Genomic DNA, 21,284 nt, shown 5'->3' with positions numbered 1-21,284 from the left:
TAGTAAAGATGGCATTTCACCATGTTGGCCAGGCTGGTCTTGAACTCCTGACTTCGAGATCTACTCACCTCGGCCTCCCAAAGTGCTGGGATTACAGCTGTGAGCTATTGTGCCTGGCCAGTGGATGACCTTTTCTACTCTCCTAGATAAACGAGATTGTCAGTAGAAGTGTTTCCATTCATCCAATGTTCGGTGTTAGTGTTTCTCTTACTATTGTCTTTTGAGTAAATGAGTTTTATCACTTTTCATTTCTTTGATTTGTTATTTTTATGATGCCCAAATTTGGAACTCTCTTTTTACTCTTCAGGTGATTCTGCTTTGAGTACGATCTAGTCAAACCCTACACTCAGGCATTGTGGAATGGATGATACATTGCTTTTAAGGCAGTTTGGAAAGAGGAGGATTTAAATGACCTTCAAAGACTAATGTCAAGCCCCCATGTCAATGTCACTGCAATTCATGCATGCATGGAGAATGGGAAAGGAACTTAATTATGGAGGAGGGGAATTGTAACCCTGTTTGAATGGGTAGTTCAAAGTCCTGGGCCCGCCCCTAAGGCTCAGAAAAGGACTTTCTTACATTTGCTGCCAAGAGGTCAGAGGGAGAGCCCATATAAATACCATCCTCCCTCAGGGTGTGTGAGCCAGTCTTACTCTTTTACTTCCACAGATGCAGAATAGGTTCACCAAATAGTATTCTGATCTCCATTGAACAGAATCTGGCATCATATTGTCCTTTAGAAAAGCAATCCCTTTAAAGCATAGAACATGGCAATTTTAGGTCAGCAGGCATTTAAAGACACCTTTTTAAATTTCAAGGGCTGGCCTAATAAGATATATTTTGTACAAAATACCAGTGTTACCAAGATCAAACTTGAATCGTTTAAATTTTGCAAGGGACTTAGTTTTAGATGCTGGTATACCTTTTACCTGTGGAATTACTTCTTATTTTCTTTTAATGTTGCTGTCCTTCTGGAGCACTGTGATCATCATCAGGTATCAGGCTCCATTCCTTCAGCTAAACTTTGGTAACTGTTCGGAATCCATTAGTGTTTGAGATGAGGGAACCTGCAGTAACCTATGTCACTGTCTTTTTGGATCATAAAATAACTTTCCGTCGTTAGGCTGGATGACTGCAGAAACCAGTGCCTTACGTAGTCAGGAGCTGCCGCAACATAGATATAATCTGAACAACCAAAGGAATTAATCACAGCCAGCCTCATGCCTTTCATTAATTTGTTTTGCCAAATGGTATCAGTGAGGCAGAGATACACCTTTGGCTCATTAATATAAGATCTGAATGGGAAAAATCTATTTCATTGAAATCCTTAAGAGTTGCTGAAAACACATGATACGTCTTAGTACTTTAAATAGAACTCTTCTAATTTGGAGGGAAACTGCTGTACAAACATGGCCCATTGCTACCTTCACAGCTTGTCTATTCATACCACTCTTGCCTTTTCTGAATTTTGGAAAAAGTTCTGTGTTAATGTAAATATAATTTTATTTTTCTAAATACATATTCATATCTTAAAATAATACTCTTTAGTAGATTTTGGTAGGAAAGCTCCATCTTCTTAATTTCTCATTTATATAAGCTTCTTCCCTGCATTCTAGAAGACATTCTTCGGTGTATAGACGGTGTCAAAGCCCATTTTCAAGGCAGTTTATAGAGATTTAGCTATGCAATTTATTTACCATTGGTCACTAAGAAAGTAAAAATGGAAGAACCAGAAGTCCGCTGAGGGAAAATGTTATAACAGCATACTCCAGGGGCTAGAGACCAGAGAGCAAGAAGAATACTCAAGGGTGGTCCCAGGGAGCTATGATTGATAGTAGCAGAATAACAATTAGGTAATGGAAAGTTTCGGCTACTGTACCAGAGACAGTCCTCTTCTTTTTTTCTTTTTTTTGAGACAGGCTGTCACCCTGTCACCCAGGCTGGAGTGTGGTGGCACAATCTTGGCACACTGCAATCTCTACCTCCCAGGCTCAAGCGAGCCACCCACCCCAGTCTCTTGAGTAGCTGGGACTACCGGTGTGCGCCACCACACCTGGCTAATTTTTGTGTTTTTTGTGGAGATGGGGTTTTGCCATGTTACCCAGGCTGGCCTCCAACTCTTGGGCTCAAGTGATCCACCTGCCTTAGCCTCCCAAAATGCTGGTTAGGATTATAGGCGTTTCTTCTAACAAATTTTGTCTTGGAGTTGTCTTTACAAGTGAAGCTTTTGTGATTATTGGAATGCGATAGAATTCATCTCTAGGCTTCTTGTCCCACTAAAGCATTAGAATTTAAAACAGACCCTTTAACATGATTTATAGCAGACAAGAAATAGCAGTTCAGTTTGGGCAGGTGGTATTTAATTGACCCTCTTTGCAGTTCCTATAAAATTGTTTGTAAGTAAAATCACAACAAAGATCCATAAAGAACAGCTTTATATATATTTTGAAAGAAATATCAGTTTCTTGCATTTTTCTAATGTCAAAGGTTAATTTAAAATACTAATGCTGAAAAGATTAATTTAAGATATTAAATCTAGGCAAGAATACATGTACATATTGTAATTACTTCCTTTTTACAATTAAAGTAATTGGATTATATTTAATGAGCTATTTACATTTAATAATTAAAAAAAGACTCATCTTTTCAGTATTCCCTATATGCAGAAATAGATGGGAGATAACTCACTTCTGATGTAATTATCTTAGTTTGGGCTAAATAGGAAAAACAACTGTGCTTTTTAGAAAAAGAGTCAGAAGAATATTATATTAAAATACACATATACAGGTTAAGAATTACCTGTAGGAGCATTTTAGTTCATTGTAAAAGAAGATGAAAGATTAGGTGCTTTAAAAAAAAAAAAAAAATTCCCGGATGAGAAGATTTGATGAGCTAAACAGAGAATGAAACTTAAAGTGATTCTCAGAGACCCCGCAGATAAAAGTAACCTGTCAGAAGTGTTGGAACCCCTAATGCCTAGCTGTTTGAAAACAGGAGTTTGAAAAGCAGTAGCATCTGCACATGTTATCTGAGGCTGGGATTTTAAATAAGCCTGTGTTTATGTTGTTTAAAGGAAAGATGTGAAGCCCCTGAGCATCTGGCTAAAACTGGGTGCAGAGAGGGAGAAAGCAGTATGTTTTACTCATTAAAACCATTTCAGTTTTAGGGTAAATAGGAAGGGTTTCTTGTGTTATCATGCAGTCTTTTTTTCCATGGGAAATAAAGTAGTCTGGAATTTGATGGCACTTGTGTATAAAGATGAGAAGTCTAGGCATATTTGTCTAACTTCTTAGTTTGGGTGTTTTGTGTAGAGTCAGTGTGGTGTCTTGGAAAGAACATGAAGTTGGGACACAGTTGGATGTGGGTTTGAAAGCTGTCTGTGTGACTTTCGTAAAGTTATGAATCACTCTGGGTTTTAGTTTTCTAATCTGTAAAATCAAACTACTACTACTTACCTTGGAAAATTGTTTGGAGGATTAGAAATAGTCAAGAAAATGTGAATAAATATCTGGTACATTTTAGGAATTTAACAGGTATTTATTGAGCAGACACTATAGGATGAAAAGAAATTTTAAGAATTTTACTTTGTCACCAGATAGTTGCTGTTGCTACTACTGCTTTATGTTAGGTTTGAAGATACTTTGTTTTTCAATTCCTGTACTCGAAGAGTTGTATACACCAAAAATCTATGCTATAAAATAGACTGTAGTGACTGCTGTAAAAGAGGTTCAGCATACCTCATTGACACTTGGAGAGAGGAAAATGACTTTAGACTAGAAGAGTCAAGGAAGGCTTCTTAGAAGTGGTGACACTCACCTCAGGCTTTTAAGATGAAAGGTTTTTTGTGTGTTTTTATCAAGAAATACCACAATCCAGATAATAGTCTCTTGAAGAATGTTTTGCCTTCAAAGTACATAAAGTGAAAATACTGGATTGACTCTTGACTGTGATTTGGAAGACTGATACCCTTTGTTGTAATCCTTAAAATAGGTATAATGTAAGCAGAAGCCATCCATCTTTTTCAGTATTTGTCTCCATATTCCTGAAGAGCCTGTCTCAGAAGGTAAGAGGCCCACCTACTTCTTGGCCTCCACTGAAACCAAATAAAAGAGGACCATTTAGGAACACCTTTGTGTAATGCTCATTGTTGTTTAATTTGACCTGTTCTCTTCAGATTATTTCATTACTAGGAGGTACGTCCATATAAACTCATCATTCCTTCGAGTTAGTAATAATGAGAGCTATCAGTTACTGAATACCTACTGGGTGCTGGGTACCCCTCTGGAATGCTTACATATGTTATCCCATCTTATCCTTAGAACTATCCTAAGTTGGCCGTGATGGTTTATGCCTGTAATCCTAGCAGTTTGGGAGACTGAGGTGGGAGGATCACTTGAGTTCAGGAGTTTGAGACTAACCAGGGCAACATAGTAAGACCCTGTTCCTATAAAAACTAAAACATTAGCTGGGCATGATGCTGCACACTTCTAGCCCCAGCTACTCTGGAGGCTGAGGTGGGAGGATTACTTGAGCCCAGGAGACTGAGGCTGCATGAGCCACATTCACACCACTGCACTCCAGCATGGGTGACCGAGCCAGACCCTGTCTCAAAAAAGTAAAAATAACTAAGGCCAGGCGTGGTGGCTCACTCCTGTAATCCCAGCACTGTGGGAGGCCAAGGTGGGCAGATCACAAGGTCAGGAGTTCGAGACCAGCCTGGCCAACATGGTGAAACCCTGTCTCTACTAAAAATAGAAAAATTAGCTAGGCATGGTGGTGGGTGCCTGTAATCCCAGCTACTCTTGAGGCTGAGGCAGGAGAATTGCTTGAACCCAGAAGGTGGAGGTTGCAGTGAGCCAAGATCGCCCCCACTGTACTCCAACCTGGGCGAAAGAGTGAAACTCCGTCTCTAAATAAATAAATAAATAAATAAAACTGTAGTATAAGGTAGTTTGTATTTTCCCCATTTTACGGATGAGGCTCCGAGAGATTAACTACCCTAAGGTTATATAGCTAGTGGCTCAAGAAATCCTTGCTCTCTCTGTCTGGACATTCTTCTGGATTTACCAAGCTATATTAATTTTTTTTTTTTTTTTTTTTGAGGTGGAGTTTTGCTCTTGTTGCCCAGGCTGGAGTGTAGTGGCATGATCTTGGCTCACTGCAGCCTCCTCCTCCCAGGTTCAAGCGATTCTCCTGACTCGCCTCCCACGTAGCTAGGATTACAGGCATCTGCCACCACACCCAGCTAGTTTTTGTGTTTTAGTAGAGATGGGGTTTCATCATGTTGGTCAGGCTGGTCGCGAACTCCTGACTTCGTGATCTGCCCACCTCGACCCCCAACAGTGCTGGGATTACAGGTGTGAGCCACCAGGCCCGGCCCTTTGGCTAATTTTTTATGTTTTTCATAGAGATGAGGTTTACCCAGGCTGGTCTCAAACTCCTGGGCTTAAGCAGTCTGCCCATCTCAGCCTCCCAGAGTGCTGGGATTACAGGCATGAGCCACCATGCCCAGCCTATTTTCATTATTATTATTATTATTATTATTATTATTATTATTATTATTTTTGAGATGGAATCTCGCTCTGTCTCCCAGGCTGGAGTGCAGTGGCACAATCTCGGTTCACTGCAGCCTCCACCTCCTGGGTTCGAGCGATTCTTTTGCCTCAGCCTCCCGAGTAGCTGGGACTACAGGTGCATGCCACCACGCCCGGCTTTGTATTTTTAGTAGAGATGAGGTCTCACCATATTGGCCAGGCTGGTCTTGAACTCCTGACCTTGTGATCCGCCCACCTCGGCCTCCCAAAATCCTGGGATTACAGGTGTGAGTCACTGCGCCGGCCTTTATTTTTAGTTTTTAACTTTGTAGGTACATAGTAGTTGTATATGTTTATGGGATCCAACAAATTTTAAAATTTCTTTGTAAAGATAAGGTCTTTCTATGTTGCCCAGGCTGGTTATATTGATTATTTATTTTATTTACTATTTTTTTTTAGAGATGAAGTCTCATTTTTTTGCCTAGGCTGGAGTGCAGTGGAGCAATCAGTCATGGCTCACCACAGCCTCAAACTCCTGGGCTTAAGGAATCCTCTTGCCTCAGTCTCCTTAGTAGCTGGGACTACAAGTGCACACCACTGCACTCAGCTGAGTTTTTCTTTTCTTTTTTTTTTTGAGACGGAGTCTCGCTCTGTTGCCAGGCTAGAGTGCAGTGGCACAATCTTGGCTCACTGCAACCTTCGCCTCCTGGGTTCAAGCGATTCTCATGCCTCAGCCTCCCGAGTAGCTGGGACTACAGGTGTGTGCTACCACGCCCAGCTAATTTTTGTATTTTTAGTAGAGACAGAGTTTCATTCACCCTGTTGGCCAAGCTGGTCTCGAACTCCTGACCTCAAGTGATCCGCCCGCCTTGGCCTCCCAAAGTGCTGGGATTACAGGTGTGAGCCACCGTGCCCGGCTGTGTTTTTCATTTTTTATAGAGACAGGTCCTTGTCATTTTGCCCAGGCTGGTCTCAACATCCTGGGCTCAAGTGATCCCTCCACCTTGGCCTCCCAAAGTACTGGGATTACAGTCATGAGCCACCACTCCCAGCCAGTATGTATTTGTATATCCAAACATACCTAAACCTAGAAAAGGGGCTGGGTGCGGTGGCTCACTCCTGTAATCCCAGCACTTTGAGAGGCTGAGGTGAGCAGATCACTTGAGCTCAGGAATTCGAGACCACCCTGGGCAACATGGTGAAACCCCATTTCTACCACAAATACAAAAAATTAGCCGAGCGTGGTGGCACGTGCCTGTGGTCCCAGCTACTCGGGAGGCTGAGGTGGGAGGATAGCTGGAGCCCAGGAAGGGGAGACTGCAGTGAGCTGAGATTGTGCCACTGCACTCCTGCCTGGGTGACGAGTGAAACCCCATCTCAAAAAAAAAAAAAAAGTGTTATGATCTTATGGGACCTCTGTCATATAGGTGGTCCATCATTGACTGAAACGTTGTTATGTGGTACATAACTGTATTCTCTTGTAAGTCTGAGTTATAGAATGCATTTTAGTGTTAGAGAGATTTTTTAAAGACCACCTTGTCCACCTTCTGAAGCCGGAGGATTGCTTGAGCTCAGGAGTTCATGGCTTCGGTGCACTATGATTGTGCCTGTGAATAGCCACTAAATTTCAGCCTAGGTAACATGATGAGACCTTATCGCTAAAATAATATGTTTATATTTCATTGACTTGAGGTATACATTTTTTCCTCACATTTTAACATCGCTTTTTTTTTGAGACAGGGTCTCACTCTGTTACCAGGCTGGAGTGCGATCACTGCTCACTGCAGCCTTGACCTCCTGGGCTAAAGTGATCCTCCCATATCAGCCTCCTGAGTAGCTGAGACTACAGCTGCACGCCACTGCATTCAGCTAATTTTTGTATTTTTTGTAGAGATGGTATTTCTCCACATTGCCCAAACTGGTCTAAAAAGCCTGAGCTCAAGCAGTCCACTCTCCTTGGCCTCCCAAAGTACTGGGATTACAGGCATGAGCCACCATACCCACCCCATTTTAACATCTCTTGAATCGTAATGCCTCTTTCAATCAGTGGCATCCTAAATTTGATGAAATGTGGTAGAAACCCGTTGGAATTGTGACTTTTCCATTAATGCTAGTGGTAAAGTTCAAGACTTCTGTTTATCATATTAGATCTCCTTGAAGAACCTTTCCCTCTGTTTTTTACATCCAAATTCTACCCAGTTCAGATCTTGGGTTTTGGGTTTTGTTTTGTTTTGTTTTGATTTTTTAAGACAGAGTCTTACTCTGTCCCAAAGGCTGGAAGGCAGTGGCATAGATCTTGGCTCATTGCAGCTTCAACCTCCCGCGTTAAAGTGATTCTCCTGTCTTAGCTTCTCAAGTAGATGGGACTACAGGTGTGTACCACCACACTTGGCTAACTTTTAAGTTTTTTTGTAGAGACAAGGTCTTACCATGTTGCCTAGGCTAATCTCGACCTCCTGGGCTCAAGTGATCCTCCACCTCGGCCTCCCAAAGTGCTGGGATTACAGGCATGAGCCACTGCACCCAGCCCCAGTTCAGATCTTTAAGGTTCCAAGGAATCTGTTCAGTCCTTTCAGTTCACAGTGATCTTTTCATCCTTTCTATTGTCATAATTGAACTTCTATTTATTTGCTGTATTGTTACTTAACTGTGGTCTTCTTTCTCTCTCCTCAACTAAATTATAAGCTCCTGGAGTCAAGGAAGAGATTTTATACTTCTTTGTGTCTTTTAGTGTCTTCTTGATAAATATTCAGTGACTGATAAGAACACTGTAATTAGTAGTTAATCATTAATACGACCTGAAGCTTATTAAGACAGTATTGTATAATGGTTAAGAGAACCATATATAAAACATTTAGAACAGTGCATGTGCTAGATAGATGTTAATCATTCTACTGCTACTACTACTACCACCACCACTACCATGATACTACTATTACTACTACTGTTGTTTTAATTATTCTGTGCCAGGCACTGTGCTAAACATTTTATAAATGCATTATTTCGTTTTTCTTCACAATAATTTTACAGACGAGGGGTCATGAGAATTATTTAACAGGCTAGGAAATAGACTGAGAGATTAGACTGCTTGCCAAGGTTCCAAAGCTATAAAATGTGGCAGTGGTAGAGTGAAACCCACACCTGTGTCTCTTAATGTTCATGCTCTTGCTCTGCCCCACTGCTTACTAGATTTTTAGGGCTTTGGCAACTTCATGGTAAACTGAGGTTAGAAATGAAAGAACAGATACTTATTTTTCCCTCTGCTCAAGGACTTTAGCTTGTAAATCTCATGCTTTGAGTGCTGACTAAACATTGTGAGAGATGTACAGCTGCCCTTTGCTGCTGACTCTTAGTCACTTGGTGGCTTGGCCATTAGTGACAGATGTGTGTGTGACACTTTTTCAGGAATGAATTCTTGTTACAGCTGGCTATTGAATAGTTCATATGGAATTGCATGGCAGTTTGCTCCATAATTCCACTCCCTGTCTCACATGTAGTTGTGATTGCTAGGTCTCTCTCCTCACTTAAGTTGGTGTATTAATAGTCACATCTCAGGACTGCTGCTTCTGCCTGCTCCATGAACACACGGCGTGTTTGTGTATTGCCCTGAAGTGTCAACAGAACATTTTGCTGAATTTTCTTTTTGTTGTTGCTCTGCAACCTTGTTTTCCCTGGCCTTTCTCAGTTGTGTAAAGTTGGTTTCTTTTTTGGTCTTTCCATCCCAGAGAGGGTGCAGTTACTGCAAAGAGAAGCTTGAAATAAGAAGTAAGGCATCATAACAATTAAAACAAATGGTTACACAGCTAGCCAGATGAATTGAGACTTAGTGCCTGATGTGCAATTCAGCTCTTATTATCTCCTTCCTCTTCCATTTTCAAACCTGCCACTGTAGCTAATCCACCAGTGGGTACTCTAATGTCTTGTCCAAAGGAAGTTTAACCTAGTACAGTACTCAGTGCAACTTGCAAGAGCCAAGAAAGAGAGGTTGCAGTCTAGCCCCATCTTCTCCATCCCAGAGTAGGGTAGTAAAATGGGGTTAGACCCTTCCATAAAACCAGGCTGTGTATTGGACTTTTGGCTGTTTGTCTAGGAGAATACATGCCCAGGTTTGGCTTTCTCCCAGGTTCTTGGAGAGGTAATGCATTTTGTGTCTGTCCTCTTATCTCAAATTTCTGGGTACCACTAATTGGAGAGCACTCTCTTCTGTCATTGGCTATAAATTTAAAAAGAAGCGTTTGAATATGAAGGGTATTTTATTGCGGCTTGTGTGAGTTATTGACATATATCTAGTAATCTAGTGAACTGATTTGTTGAGGTTTGATACTTTTTTTGTTTTGTGTGTGGGTGTTGTTTTTTCAGAACAGCTTAGTTGTTTTTCATGTTAAACTCCTGTGTAAATTTAATGTTCACTTGATGACAATGGCTGAAAGAAATCTGGTACCTTATTAGGGGTAAAGGGTAAGATTTCTCCATTTATGAGTATAATTATTTGTAATCTATATTTATCCAATCAAAGTAAAACCCCATTTAGATGGGTAGTTTGAAGTATTTCAAACCATACAATTTTGGTGATATGGGTTTTACTAGAAATTGGCATTAGATTGGGAAAGTAAAATGAACTTTGTAACTGAAAATCATCAGTGACCACGTTGTAGATCCTGTGTCATTTAAGTGGCTCCATAACAGGGAATTGGGCCAAGATGGAGATACAAGAAATACTTTATGCGGGTAAATCTTTTCCTCAGAGCTCTGAATACTTTGCATATAAAATCTCTGTTTCATATAGCATCTTTCAAGCATTTTTTAGTGTAGTTTACAGCTGGACTAGAGGGATGAATTGAAATTTTATCCCCGATTGCCTGTCATCATTAGACTTAAGAGCTAGAATCCAGGTTTCCAACTCATAGTTTAAATGTATTTTCTTTTGGACAACCAGATGGATCCTGCTAAAAAGAGAGTCTAATTTTGGCCATTTAGAAGACAGTTTTCTATGAAAAAGTTGATACTAGAAGAAACCAATTTTGAAGGTTAAAGAGATTCCCCCAATTTTAGTTTTAAGAACAAAACTATGATTAGACCCTGAAGGGTAAAAAGGTAAGAACAAAAGGTGCTATTGCCCCCAAAAGATAATAAAAAGTGACGGAATTACCAGGTGTGAATGAATGGTCCTTCATAGATGTACCTTGTGCTCAAGGAGTAAGATACTGGAGTGTAGAAGTTCTGTTTCCTCAGCTACTGTCTTGAAGCCTTATCAAGACAAGAAGTATCCCTACATTGATTGGATGTAGGCACAGAATTGGTGTGTCATTCCTTTATTAAATTGGAAATATCTCTTTCAGATCACAAGTAATCTATTTTTCTCAGTTTTCCCAGTCAAATACTTTCTGTGTCTACCCGCAGGAGTTCCATTTCTGTCCTACTAGCTCCTTTGGACGTTGTTTTAGTGACCTAAACGGATTTGTCATTCCTTGTGCTTGGAGAGAGAGAGTGGTTATATTTGTTAGTTCAGCCCCACCCTGTATTTCAACAGGAAGTGGGTGGGTGCATAAGCCTATAATGAAGTGTTCTTCCTTGTAGTTGCTGTATCGTAATGAGGACTGCTATATGCAACAGTAAATTCATACTTTAAACATTTTAATATACAGACTTAAATTACAGTAAGACCATGTATTGTCTATCATTTTGAAGTCAAATGACTATTCGACTTTCCAACTGAAATTCTTAAACCTGGTGAAATGCATATTCTTTTTCTTTTTTGTTGCCTTCTTTTTGAGACAGGATCTGGCTTTGTCACCCAGGCTGGAGTGCAGTGGTGTGATCATAGCTCTCTGCAACCTCCAAGGCTCAAGCAATCCTCCTGCCTGAGCCCCCTAAGTAGCTGGGACTACAGCCATGTGCCACCACACCCAGCTAATCTTTTTGGTTTTAGTAGAGATGAGGTCTGACTTTGTTGCCCAGGCTGGTTTCAAATTCCTGGGCTGAAGCAGTCCTCCTGCCTCTGCCTCCTAAAGTGTTAGGATTACAGGTGTGAGCCACCACACCCAGCCATATTCTTTAACGTAAAGAAATGTATCTCTTGAAAGAGGTAACTCGAGAGTAAACCTTTTCTCATATGTCCCCATCCAAAGTGCTGTTAACTACAGAACAGTGGGAAACGCTGAAGTGAAAGCAGAAGTCCTAATTGCCACACATGCAACATCCCCACATGTTCCATCCCCTGCTACTGCTGATCAGCATTTTGGGGGTATGTTTCAAAGAGGAACTGCCTTGAGAAGCATTTCTGTTGTGACGGTTATTGCTATAGCTCAAATATGCTTGCTTTTTGGATATGACCATAGAAATCTGCAGGTGTTATCAGTGACCTTGGCTCAAAATGTAGCATTGTTTATTTGTCATGAACAGCTAGTAATAAACATAGCCAGAATGAGCAGTCATCTGTCTTCTGTCCTGGTAATAACAGGAATTAAGAGTGTGGGGCACAGATGAGTGTATCCGCCCTTCTCTCACAGATATGCCTCCCGTTGTATTTTCTTCTACCCTCTAACCCCCAGCTCACCTCATCCTACCCCACCCCACCCCACCCCAGGCTGTTGGGAGCAGAGTCATGAGAGTTCAGAAAGTAGGGTGGATATTAGAGTCTCTGTTGCCCAGACTGGAGTGCAGTGGCACAATCACAGCTCACTGCAGCCTCAACCTTCTGAGTTCAAGTGATCCTCCCACCTCAGCTTCCCGAGTAGCTGAGACTGTAGGCATATAGCACCACACACCCAGCTAATGTTTAAACTTTTTTGCAGAGACAGGGTCTTACTTTGTTGCCCAAGCTGGTTTTGAACTCCTGAGCTCAAGCAATCTTCTGGTCTCAGCTCCCAAAGTGTTGGGATTACAGGTGTGAGCCACTGTGCCTGGCCCCAGAGTCTGTTTTTAACTTTATACTGACCAAATATGATATATAAAAATATTCCATGATGGGCTGGGTGCAGTGGCTCACGCCTGTAATCCCAACACTAGGGGAGGCTGAGGTGGGCGGATCACCTGAGGTCAGGAGTTCGAGACCAGCCTGACCAACATGGAGAAACCCTGTCTCTACTAAAAATACAAAAATTAGCGGGCATGGTGATATATGCCTGTAATCCCAGATACTCGGGAAGTTTGAGACAGGAGAATTGCTTGAACCTGGGAGGCGGAGGTTGTGGTGAGCCGAGATCGCGCCATTGTATTCCAGCCTAGACAACAAGAGCAAAACTCCATCTCAAAAAAAAAAAAAAAAAACAATTCCATGATAACTTCAAATACACAGACTTGAAGAATCTCACTGTTTGAGGGGACCTTAAAGGGCCTCATCCAGTTTCCATTTCAAAGCACGAATACCATCATGGCGTTAACAGTCCAGACTGGTCAGTATACTGCCAGGCCATGGCTAGAAAGGCCTGGCAGTCTTTTATTTGTTTTCACACTCATTCTGAAGTCCCTTAGACTGAAACTTGCTACAGATGAAGATGGGGTTACTGCTGAATCTGGCCTGGATGTTTGGAGCTGGTCCAAAATACAATTTTTCCTTTGGAATTTTTTTGGGTAGCTGACTCCCCCATCAGTCCGGGAGCCTCTTGGGTATAAATAACCTCAGGGCTCTGTCTGGAACTTCCTTTGGGCCATTCTAGATCTCACAGGTCCTGGTAATTAGACAAATGTAGACCTGGAGAAGGGGCATGATTCGTGGCCATAATCCACCCTTCTCTACAGTCTCTAAATGTGCCTCTGATTGTGTGTTCAGAATGCAAGTGGATGTTGGCTGAGTGAGGAGATTATGGCAGCTTGGGTAGAAGCACATCTAGAAATTTTAGAGCTGAGAAGCTTCTAAAAGATTGTTTAGCTTAGTCCGTTTATTTTGTAGATGAGGACACTAACGCCCAGAATAAACATTATAACATCTTTGATTTAGAAGGCATTGTAGAGGTCATCTAGTCTGACCTTCCAATGCCTTCATAAGTGCTAGAAATTTCTCCCCCAACATGCCTGATAGCTGATCATCCAGAGCATGGGGCTGGAGAACTCATAACCTTATCTAAAGATAAGCCATTCTACTATAGGACAATTCTAATTAAAATGACCTAGATAAATTGAAATCTACTTCCCTGTAACTTTTATATTCTCAGCAGTTCTAATTTAATTCCTTTCCTATTTAACATCTCCCAAGGTAAGACCTTCTCAAATCCCCAAATTAGCAGATATCACTATAGTATATAATTTCCCTAATCAAAGTAAAAGATGTCTGAAAAAGACCTTCACAGATTCCATAGAGATAAGGCATTCCACTCTTTTGTGTATCCAGAATTTCTTTTTTTGACCAAGAACCACCACTTCATTGGTTTTCTTCACTTTCTCTTCGTTTTCCTTCATTGGGGCTAGCATTCAGCTCTTTTCTGACGCTTTTAATAAAGAAATGTACATTTTATCATTTGTGAGTGTAACTGTATAAAACTAAAGAGAGCAGCAGGTGGGGCTGAAGGGCTGGACTCACCCCTGCAACTGCCACCTGTCTAGTTTCTCAGTTCATATTTGCTAGCTATGGTGGGGTGGGCCTTTACATTTCTACTTTCTCCTTCTCAGCCTGTGAAGAATTTCCCAATTGGTCTTCTTACTTCCAGCCTTCTCCTGCCCAAATATAACTTCTGTGCTTATGCAGAATGATTTGTCTAAAATGCAAATGTGGCCCTGTTGTACTTCCTTAATTCAGTGGTTCCCCAACACCCAGTGCACTATACCAGTAAAGTGCTACTGATGATAGAGAAACCTTTCTCAACTGGAGTTCCATGAAAGAATTAAATCTTAATGTCATTAGGCATTCATTGTATGTAATATATTAACTTTCCTCCAGTGCGCCTAGAATGGTGCTAGTTATGTACAGTCTTGAGGGGAACTGAGAAAACTGTCATTCTAATCATCTTTTTTCTGTGGTTCACATGAGGAATCCAGTTATGAAAGACTGGAAGAAAGAGATAGTATATGTTCTTCAGGAGGTCCAGGATCACAGCTGGAAACAGCCTCCAGGAAAAACCCACCAAATTCCTTTGAAGGCTACAGTTTTGTCTTTAAATTTTTTATGTAAATATTGCATTCCACCACATGTCTATGGTTAAAAGTATTTTTAAATATTTATCAATGAGGGGCCGGGTATGGTGGCTCACACCTATAATCCTAGCACTTTGGGAGGCCAAGGTGGGAAGATTCCTTGAGGCTAAGAGTTAGAGACCAGCCTGGACAGCATAGCAAGGCGCCATCTCTATAAAAAATAATAAATTAGCCAGGCATGGTGGTGTGTACCTGTAGTCCTAGCTACGTGGGAGGCTGAGGTGGGAGCATCACTTGAACTCAGGTGTTTGAGGTTTCAGTGAGCTGTGATCATGCCACTGCACTCCAACCTGGGCAACAGACTGAGGCCTGGGTGACAGAGTGAGACCTTGTCTCTTAAATAATAAAATAAAATATTTATCAGTGAATAGGATTTATTCTACAGGAGGATTTGCCTAGGGTCTGTGGAACCACAAATAACTGCCTTTTTTTTTTAAAGCCCTGTAGTGGGTATTTTATTTTATATATATTATTTAATGTCTTTAGGAAAATTGCCCCCAAGATCACACAGTTAGTAAGGTGTACTAGTCAGGGTACTAACCTAAGAATGTCTTGACTCCATAAAGCCCATACATTTTCTATAACTTGAAGTGTGAGAGAGAAAGCCTGGAAATCTTTTTGCCCAATTCTAAGTTTATCTTCACCTGAATGTAAGATTTTTTCTTCTTGGTCAAGTTACTGTTGTGGTTCAGATCATGCATAACTCCATACTTCTTGTACAAACCAGTCCTTGATTATCCAAAAGAAAAATGAGCAATGGTGCATGTAATTTCACATAACAAGGAATTTTGTCTCTCTTTGGTGGCTTTGAAACAAATCACTTTAAACAATAGCAGATAAACTTTTCTAATTGTTTTGCCCTAATAGATATTGACATATTGTTATTTCTTGAGTACCCTCCCGCTGTTTGTAGTAACTGGCCTTTTTGACAAGAAGCCATTTGCTTTTGAAAACTTGGTTCCAGGTAAACCCTAAACAGAATTTTTTGTTCTGCTTATCCAAGGCACTTAGAAAACCACAAATGCTAAAGTACCAAGGTGTTAGAATTTGCCCCCCACCCTCAATCTGAAATTTATGTAGCCATCTGGAATCTAGTTTGCATTAGGTATCCAGAGGGAAAGTCCAGAATGCTCTGTCATTGGTCACATTCAGCACAGCATTTCAAGGTGGTCTGGTTCTTTTAGCTCTTCTGAGAAGCTGGAATGAGTACTCAAATGATTACCAGTGGAAGAGCCACAGTGGCTGTTTTCAGTCATTCCTGGCTGTACACCAAATTTCTGGTTGATCTTGAAAGTTTGAAATTTGGGAATCTAAGGACACCTAGAGGATGGTGTTCAGAGCCCTGCAAGGTTCTTTCATGTGTAACCTCCTCCCACTTTTCCGGTTCTAAACTCTTTTTACCATGTGTTGCTGAAGATTGCATCTTAGGACCTGATACCCTTTACATTAAATAAAAGAGGGAAAGAGTTAAATTGGAAAGTCCAGGATTTGGACTAGAAAACCCATGGGGTCAAAGGGAGAATTCAGCAGAGGAGTGGAATGGAAATCATTTCCTTAGACAGTAGACAAGTATTCAGGAAACACCTCTGCACCCCAAAGATAGGCACAGCTGCCACACAGTGACTATTAAAGGGAGGTTCAAAGTTATAAGCAAACAGCTGATTCTCTTGGTTCTTGGGCTGTTGCTGTTGGTGACAGGAAATCTTGTTCCCCAAGCTGCTGGCTTCCTGTTTTATTTTTACTTGTAGCAGATCAGAATGTCCATAACAAGGAGCAGTCTGTTCCAAAGGGTTCTACTCCCCCTTTGAGCCTGAAAGATTTTTTTTTCTCTTTTGGTCAGACAATATGTCTGTAATGTTTAGTTTGGTTTAGGCATTTTGTATTCACAATCAACTTTTTGGTGATGAGCTGGTGTTTTAAGATTTGATGTAAGTAAACCCTTGTTTTGCTTTATATATTTATATATAAAGAGGAGTTTATAATATTGGGGACTTGGCCCAGCTACTCAGAAAGCTAAGGTGGGAGGATCATTTGAGCAAGGCGGTCAAGGATGTTGTGAGCTGTGATTGCACCATTGCACTCTGTACTGGACGACAGAGCGAGACCCCGTCTCAACAAAAAGGCTGGGCGCGGTGGCTCATGCTTATAGTCCCAGCACTTTGGGAGGCTGAGCTCAGGAGTTCGAGACAAGTCTGGGCTACATGGCAAAACCTCATCTCTACAAAAAATACAAAAACTAGCTGGGCATGGTGGTGCATGCCTGTAGTCCCAGCTACTCAGGAGGCTGAGGCGGGAGGATCGCTTGAGCCCAGTAGTTGGAGGTTGCAGTGAGCTGAGATCGTGCCACTGCACTCCAGCCTGGGTGACAGAGCGAGACCCTGTCTCAAAAAAAGAATAAAAAATAAGAAAAAAAATTGAGGACTTAGATATGTTAACTTTATGCTTTACCTTTTCACGTGAAGTGAATTTGTCATTTTCCCTAGCATGAAAACCATTAGGCTGTTTTAGATTTTTTTAGTTTCATAAGATGTGGAAAGAGGACCAGTCCAGTATGCCTTGACTGTAGTCATATCCATTTTGTGGAAATTAAAACTCTCTCCTATCCTTATAAAACTGGGAATTTGGTGATCTAAATCTAAAACAATAGCTCAGCATGAACCTGAAGTGCTGGGGGATTTCCTAGGGAAAGGGGCTCAGCCCACCGGATAAGAAACAGTAACTGGAAGGTTTCCGGATCTGCTCCAGACATTTCCTGCTGTCTCTAGAGCCTTTTGGCCCAGGTGTGTTGAACCGGATGGGAGCGAGAAAGGGAGCTGTTGGGTAGAAGAGAAAGCACCAGGGAATCTTACAGCACAGTTTACTCAGCATCATGTTTGACATATTGAACGTGTAAAATGTTTACTTTATATTCTCTCATTCTGTCAATTTACAAACTAAACTTCAGAGATACTGGCATTACTAGTTAGCTATACTTTTTTTTTTTTTTTTAGATTTTGAGACGGAGTCTTGCTCTTGTCACCCGGAATGGAATGCAGTGGCGCAATCTCAGCTCACTGCAACCTCCGCTTCCCGGGTTCAAGCAATTCTCCTGCCTCCTGAGTAACTGGGATTACAAGTACCTGCGACATGCCCAGCCAGTTTTTTGTATTTTTAGTAAAGACCGGGTTTCAGCTGGGCGCAGTGGCTCAAGCCTGTAATCCCAGCACTTTGGGAGGCTGGGACGGGCGGATCACGAGGTCAGGAGATCGAGACCATCCTGGCTAACACAGTGAAACCCCGTCTCTACTAAAAAAATACAAAAAACTAGCCGGGCAAGGTGGCGGGCGCCTGTAGTCCCAGCTACTCGGGAGGCAGGGGAATGGCGTAAACCCGAGAGGCGGAGCTTGCAGTGAGCTGAGATCCGGCCACTGCACTCCAGCCTGGGCGACAGAGCGAGACTCCATCTCAAAAAAAAAAAAGACGGGGTTTCACCATCTTGGCCAGGCTACTCTCGAACTCCTGGCCTCAGGTGATCCACCTGCCTCAGCCTTCCAAAGTGCTGGGATTACAGGCGTGAGCCACCTTACCTAGCCTAGCAGTTACCTGTACATTAACAGCCATTCACCAAGGAAGGACTGGAAAAGTTATATCCTAATGTATATCAGTCACTATTGGCAGCTTGATTTCATTGTGGAGATTATCAGGTGAGAGTGTTCTTTTTTGATTTTTATAATTGGTGGCCTAGAATCTGATCTGTCCTGGTTATGAACACCCCAAGGATAGGATCTATACCGTCCAGTGTCTGCTGAATGGGCTGTTTTCTAACCATGCCTCCTTGCCTCTGGGGACTCTTGTTGGTTGGAGCAGTAGTTGGCACTTTAACGTTTCTGTGCTGCCTATGTACCTCAGGCAGCAGTCACCAGTCCAGAATTTCTAAACTTACATAGCAGATCTTCTAATAGCAAACCTTTAAAAGGGCAGGGGAGGGAGGACTTAAAAGTGAAAGAAAAAAAAAAGAGGGGGAGTGAAGATTTTTTAAAAAGCTGTTTTAGATCAGAGTAAGACCAAAAAAAAAAAAGAAAGAAAGATTCACACAGCCCTAGTGTGCCTGGAATTTGGAATTTGTGGTTGAGTAATACTTTCCTGTTATTTCTTTTTTAGGTTGTTTTTCATCATTCAGAACATTGCCTGAAGCAGGTCCACCATGCCGTTAGTAACGAGGAACATCGAGCCAAGGCACCTGTGCCGTCAGACGTTGCCTAGCGTTAGAAGCGAGCTGGAATGCGTGACCAACATCACCCTGGCAAATGTCATCCGACAGCTGGGCAGCCTGAGTGAGTGCCTCGGAGAGCCTATGCTTTGCCCTCAGGGGTCGTTGGTGCTCTTTATTTAGTTTCCTTCTCCTCCCGCGTTCCTGTTTCTCCCCCATCTGCCTTCCCTAGGTAATGCGAAAATGTATCCTCCCTCTCCTCCCCAAAGAGAGGCTCCCTTTTGGTGTAGCTTCTCCTCTTCAACCTTCTTTATCTACCACCACCCTCTAAATTCCCTCCCCCCTCCCCCTCCACCTGCTTCAACAGAAATCTGTGGGAAGGGTGGCAGGAAGGGCTGCAGCAAAAACTGCAGACGGAATGACAGAGCAGAATTCTGTGTGTGTAAAGTGGGAGGTTCACAGAGCAGTATCTTGGGTCGGGGAATGTGCCTGTAATTACACGAGCTGTTCGATGTAGCTTGACTTTGTTGAAGCCTCAAATGTGCCAATAGTCTTTATCTACCCAACACCCCCACCCCTTTTCTTCCAAAGAGGAGTAAAGCAAACATGCCTTTGGAGAGATTCTGACTGTCTTGTCCACCCTGGTACACATTTAATTGTGCTGCAAGCCCCCAGGTCCAAGTTCAGGGTACAAATTACTTCTGCATTCTCTGGGGTATTGGGAGTTTTGCAAGCTGTGTGAACATACAGTGACACAAATAGTAGCTGGAGCCATTCTTCCTTGGGAGGAAGATGGGGGTTAGCCCAGACTGTTTTGGAGCTGAAGGAAAGCCAGCTCAACTATATATATTTTTTTAATTGGCAAGAATGAATGAGACTGCCTTGGGTGGGGTACATGCATGTGGTTTGGATTTCATTCTGAATCAAGTTGACTTTGTTTGCTTGAAGCTGAGATATGGGAAGGGCAGATGCTTGGATTGGCTCTGCATTTGTCTAGTGCCACTCCAGCTCCCATAAGAACCTCCGTCAAAATGCCATTTTAGTGATCTTCCTTAGCAAAGGCATTTTGGTGTGAATTATTTCAGATACTCACGCCTCCTATCGCATCACTGCCCTTAGTGAAGGCAGTGGAATATCAAGAAAGCCTGCATTCCCCTGTATAGCAATAGGCCCAGCCTTTAAAATAGGAGCCTGAGGAGACAGAACTCTATGACCAGATGATGTATGGAGTCTGAGATTCCTAAGCCTTCACGTACCTCAGGGACCATCTCAGTTGATCCAGGGCTTAGAGAAACCTAGATGGGGCATCATGAAGAAATGAAACCCTGCCGGTGCATGTCTTATACAAAGGAACACTGACAGTAGCGCAACAGCAGTGCAGCTGACAAGGAAGCACATCAAGGCTGCAGAGACCTCACTGATTTTTAAAGGCATAATTTCTGCCTCTCTCTCTGAGAAGGCCAAATGGGTGGAAGTCAATCAATCACACACTGGTTCCTTCTTCATAGGACAAAGAACATCTAGCTAATGATGCTTCTTACTTCCACTTACTGAAGTGATGCTCTCTTTCAGCTATATTTCCAGGGTGGTGTTGATGGATGCCGTTGCTCACACTCCCACTTGTGATCAGACCACTCCTATCTTGAGGAAGCTGATCTGAGGGCCAAAGCCACCTTATGCCCAAGGAAACAAGATTTTCTTACATTGTGGGGGCTAACTGACCCTTTATTCATCCAATAAACATGTGTTGAACATATTTTATGTACCAGATGCTGAGGGGATACAGCAATAATAAGAAATGGTCTCTGCCCTCCAGGAGCTCATAATCTATAAGGGGAGGCAGAAATAAATAATTCCTAAGAGGAGAGAATGGGGAGAGAGTGAGAAGGGAACCCACATTTGTTGATTGCCTACTTTATGCCAGGTTTGGATAAGATCTTGACATAGATTATCTCATTTAATCTTCTCAGTAATCCTATGAGATTAGGTGGTGGTATTCCCATATTTCAGATAAAGAAAATAAGGCTCAGAAAAGTAAGGTAACTTGTCTAGGCACAGTGGCTCACGCCTGTAATCCCAGCACTTTGGGAGGCCGGAGGGTGTAGATCAGTTGAGGTCAGGAGTTGAAGACCAGCCTGGCCAACATGGTGAAACCCTGTCTCTACTAAAAATATAAAAATTAGCCAGGCATGGTGGCACACACCTGCAATCCCAGCTACTTGGGAGGCCGAGGCACGAGAATTGCTTGAACTCGGGAGGCGGAAGTTGTAGTGAGCTGAGATTGTACCACTGCACTCCAGCCTGGGCAATAGAGCGAGACTCTGTCTCAAAAAAAAAAAAAAAAAAAAAAAGTAACTTGCCTAAAGAGATACAGCCAGTAAGAGGCAAAGTCACTGTTTAAACTCAGACTTCCTACAAATTTCTCAACTCTG

General features: G+C 42.1%; 1 protein-coding gene across 3 annotated transcripts in view; it reads left to right on the top strand.

Annotated features, from left to right (window-relative positions):
* Window positions 1-21,284, top strand: part of WASF2 (WAS protein family, member 2) — a 97,825-nt gene that overhangs the window by 50,782 nt on the left and 25,759 nt on the right. For all 3 annotated transcript variants that reach the window (XM_011981686.1, XM_011981683.1, XM_011981685.1), the window contains one exon: window positions 18,804-18,976. In XM_011981686.1, coding sequence (XP_011837076.1) covers window positions 18,847-18,976 — 130 coding nt within the window. In that variant the 5' untranslated portion in view covers window positions 18,804-18,846. The remainder of the gene's footprint in view (window positions 1-18,803; window positions 18,977-21,284) is intronic.

This window comes from Mandrillus leucophaeus, unplaced genomic scaffold (assembly GCF_000951045.1).
Source record: "Mandrillus leucophaeus isolate KB7577 unplaced genomic scaffold, Mleu.le_1.0 Scaffold23, whole genome shotgun sequence".
In the NCBI taxonomy this organism is placed as follows: domain Eukaryota; kingdom Metazoa; phylum Chordata; class Mammalia; order Primates; family Cercopithecidae; genus Mandrillus; species Mandrillus leucophaeus.
The sequence above is the reverse complement of the archived record's forward strand: the minus strand, read 5'-3'. Positions and strand labels throughout refer to the sequence as shown.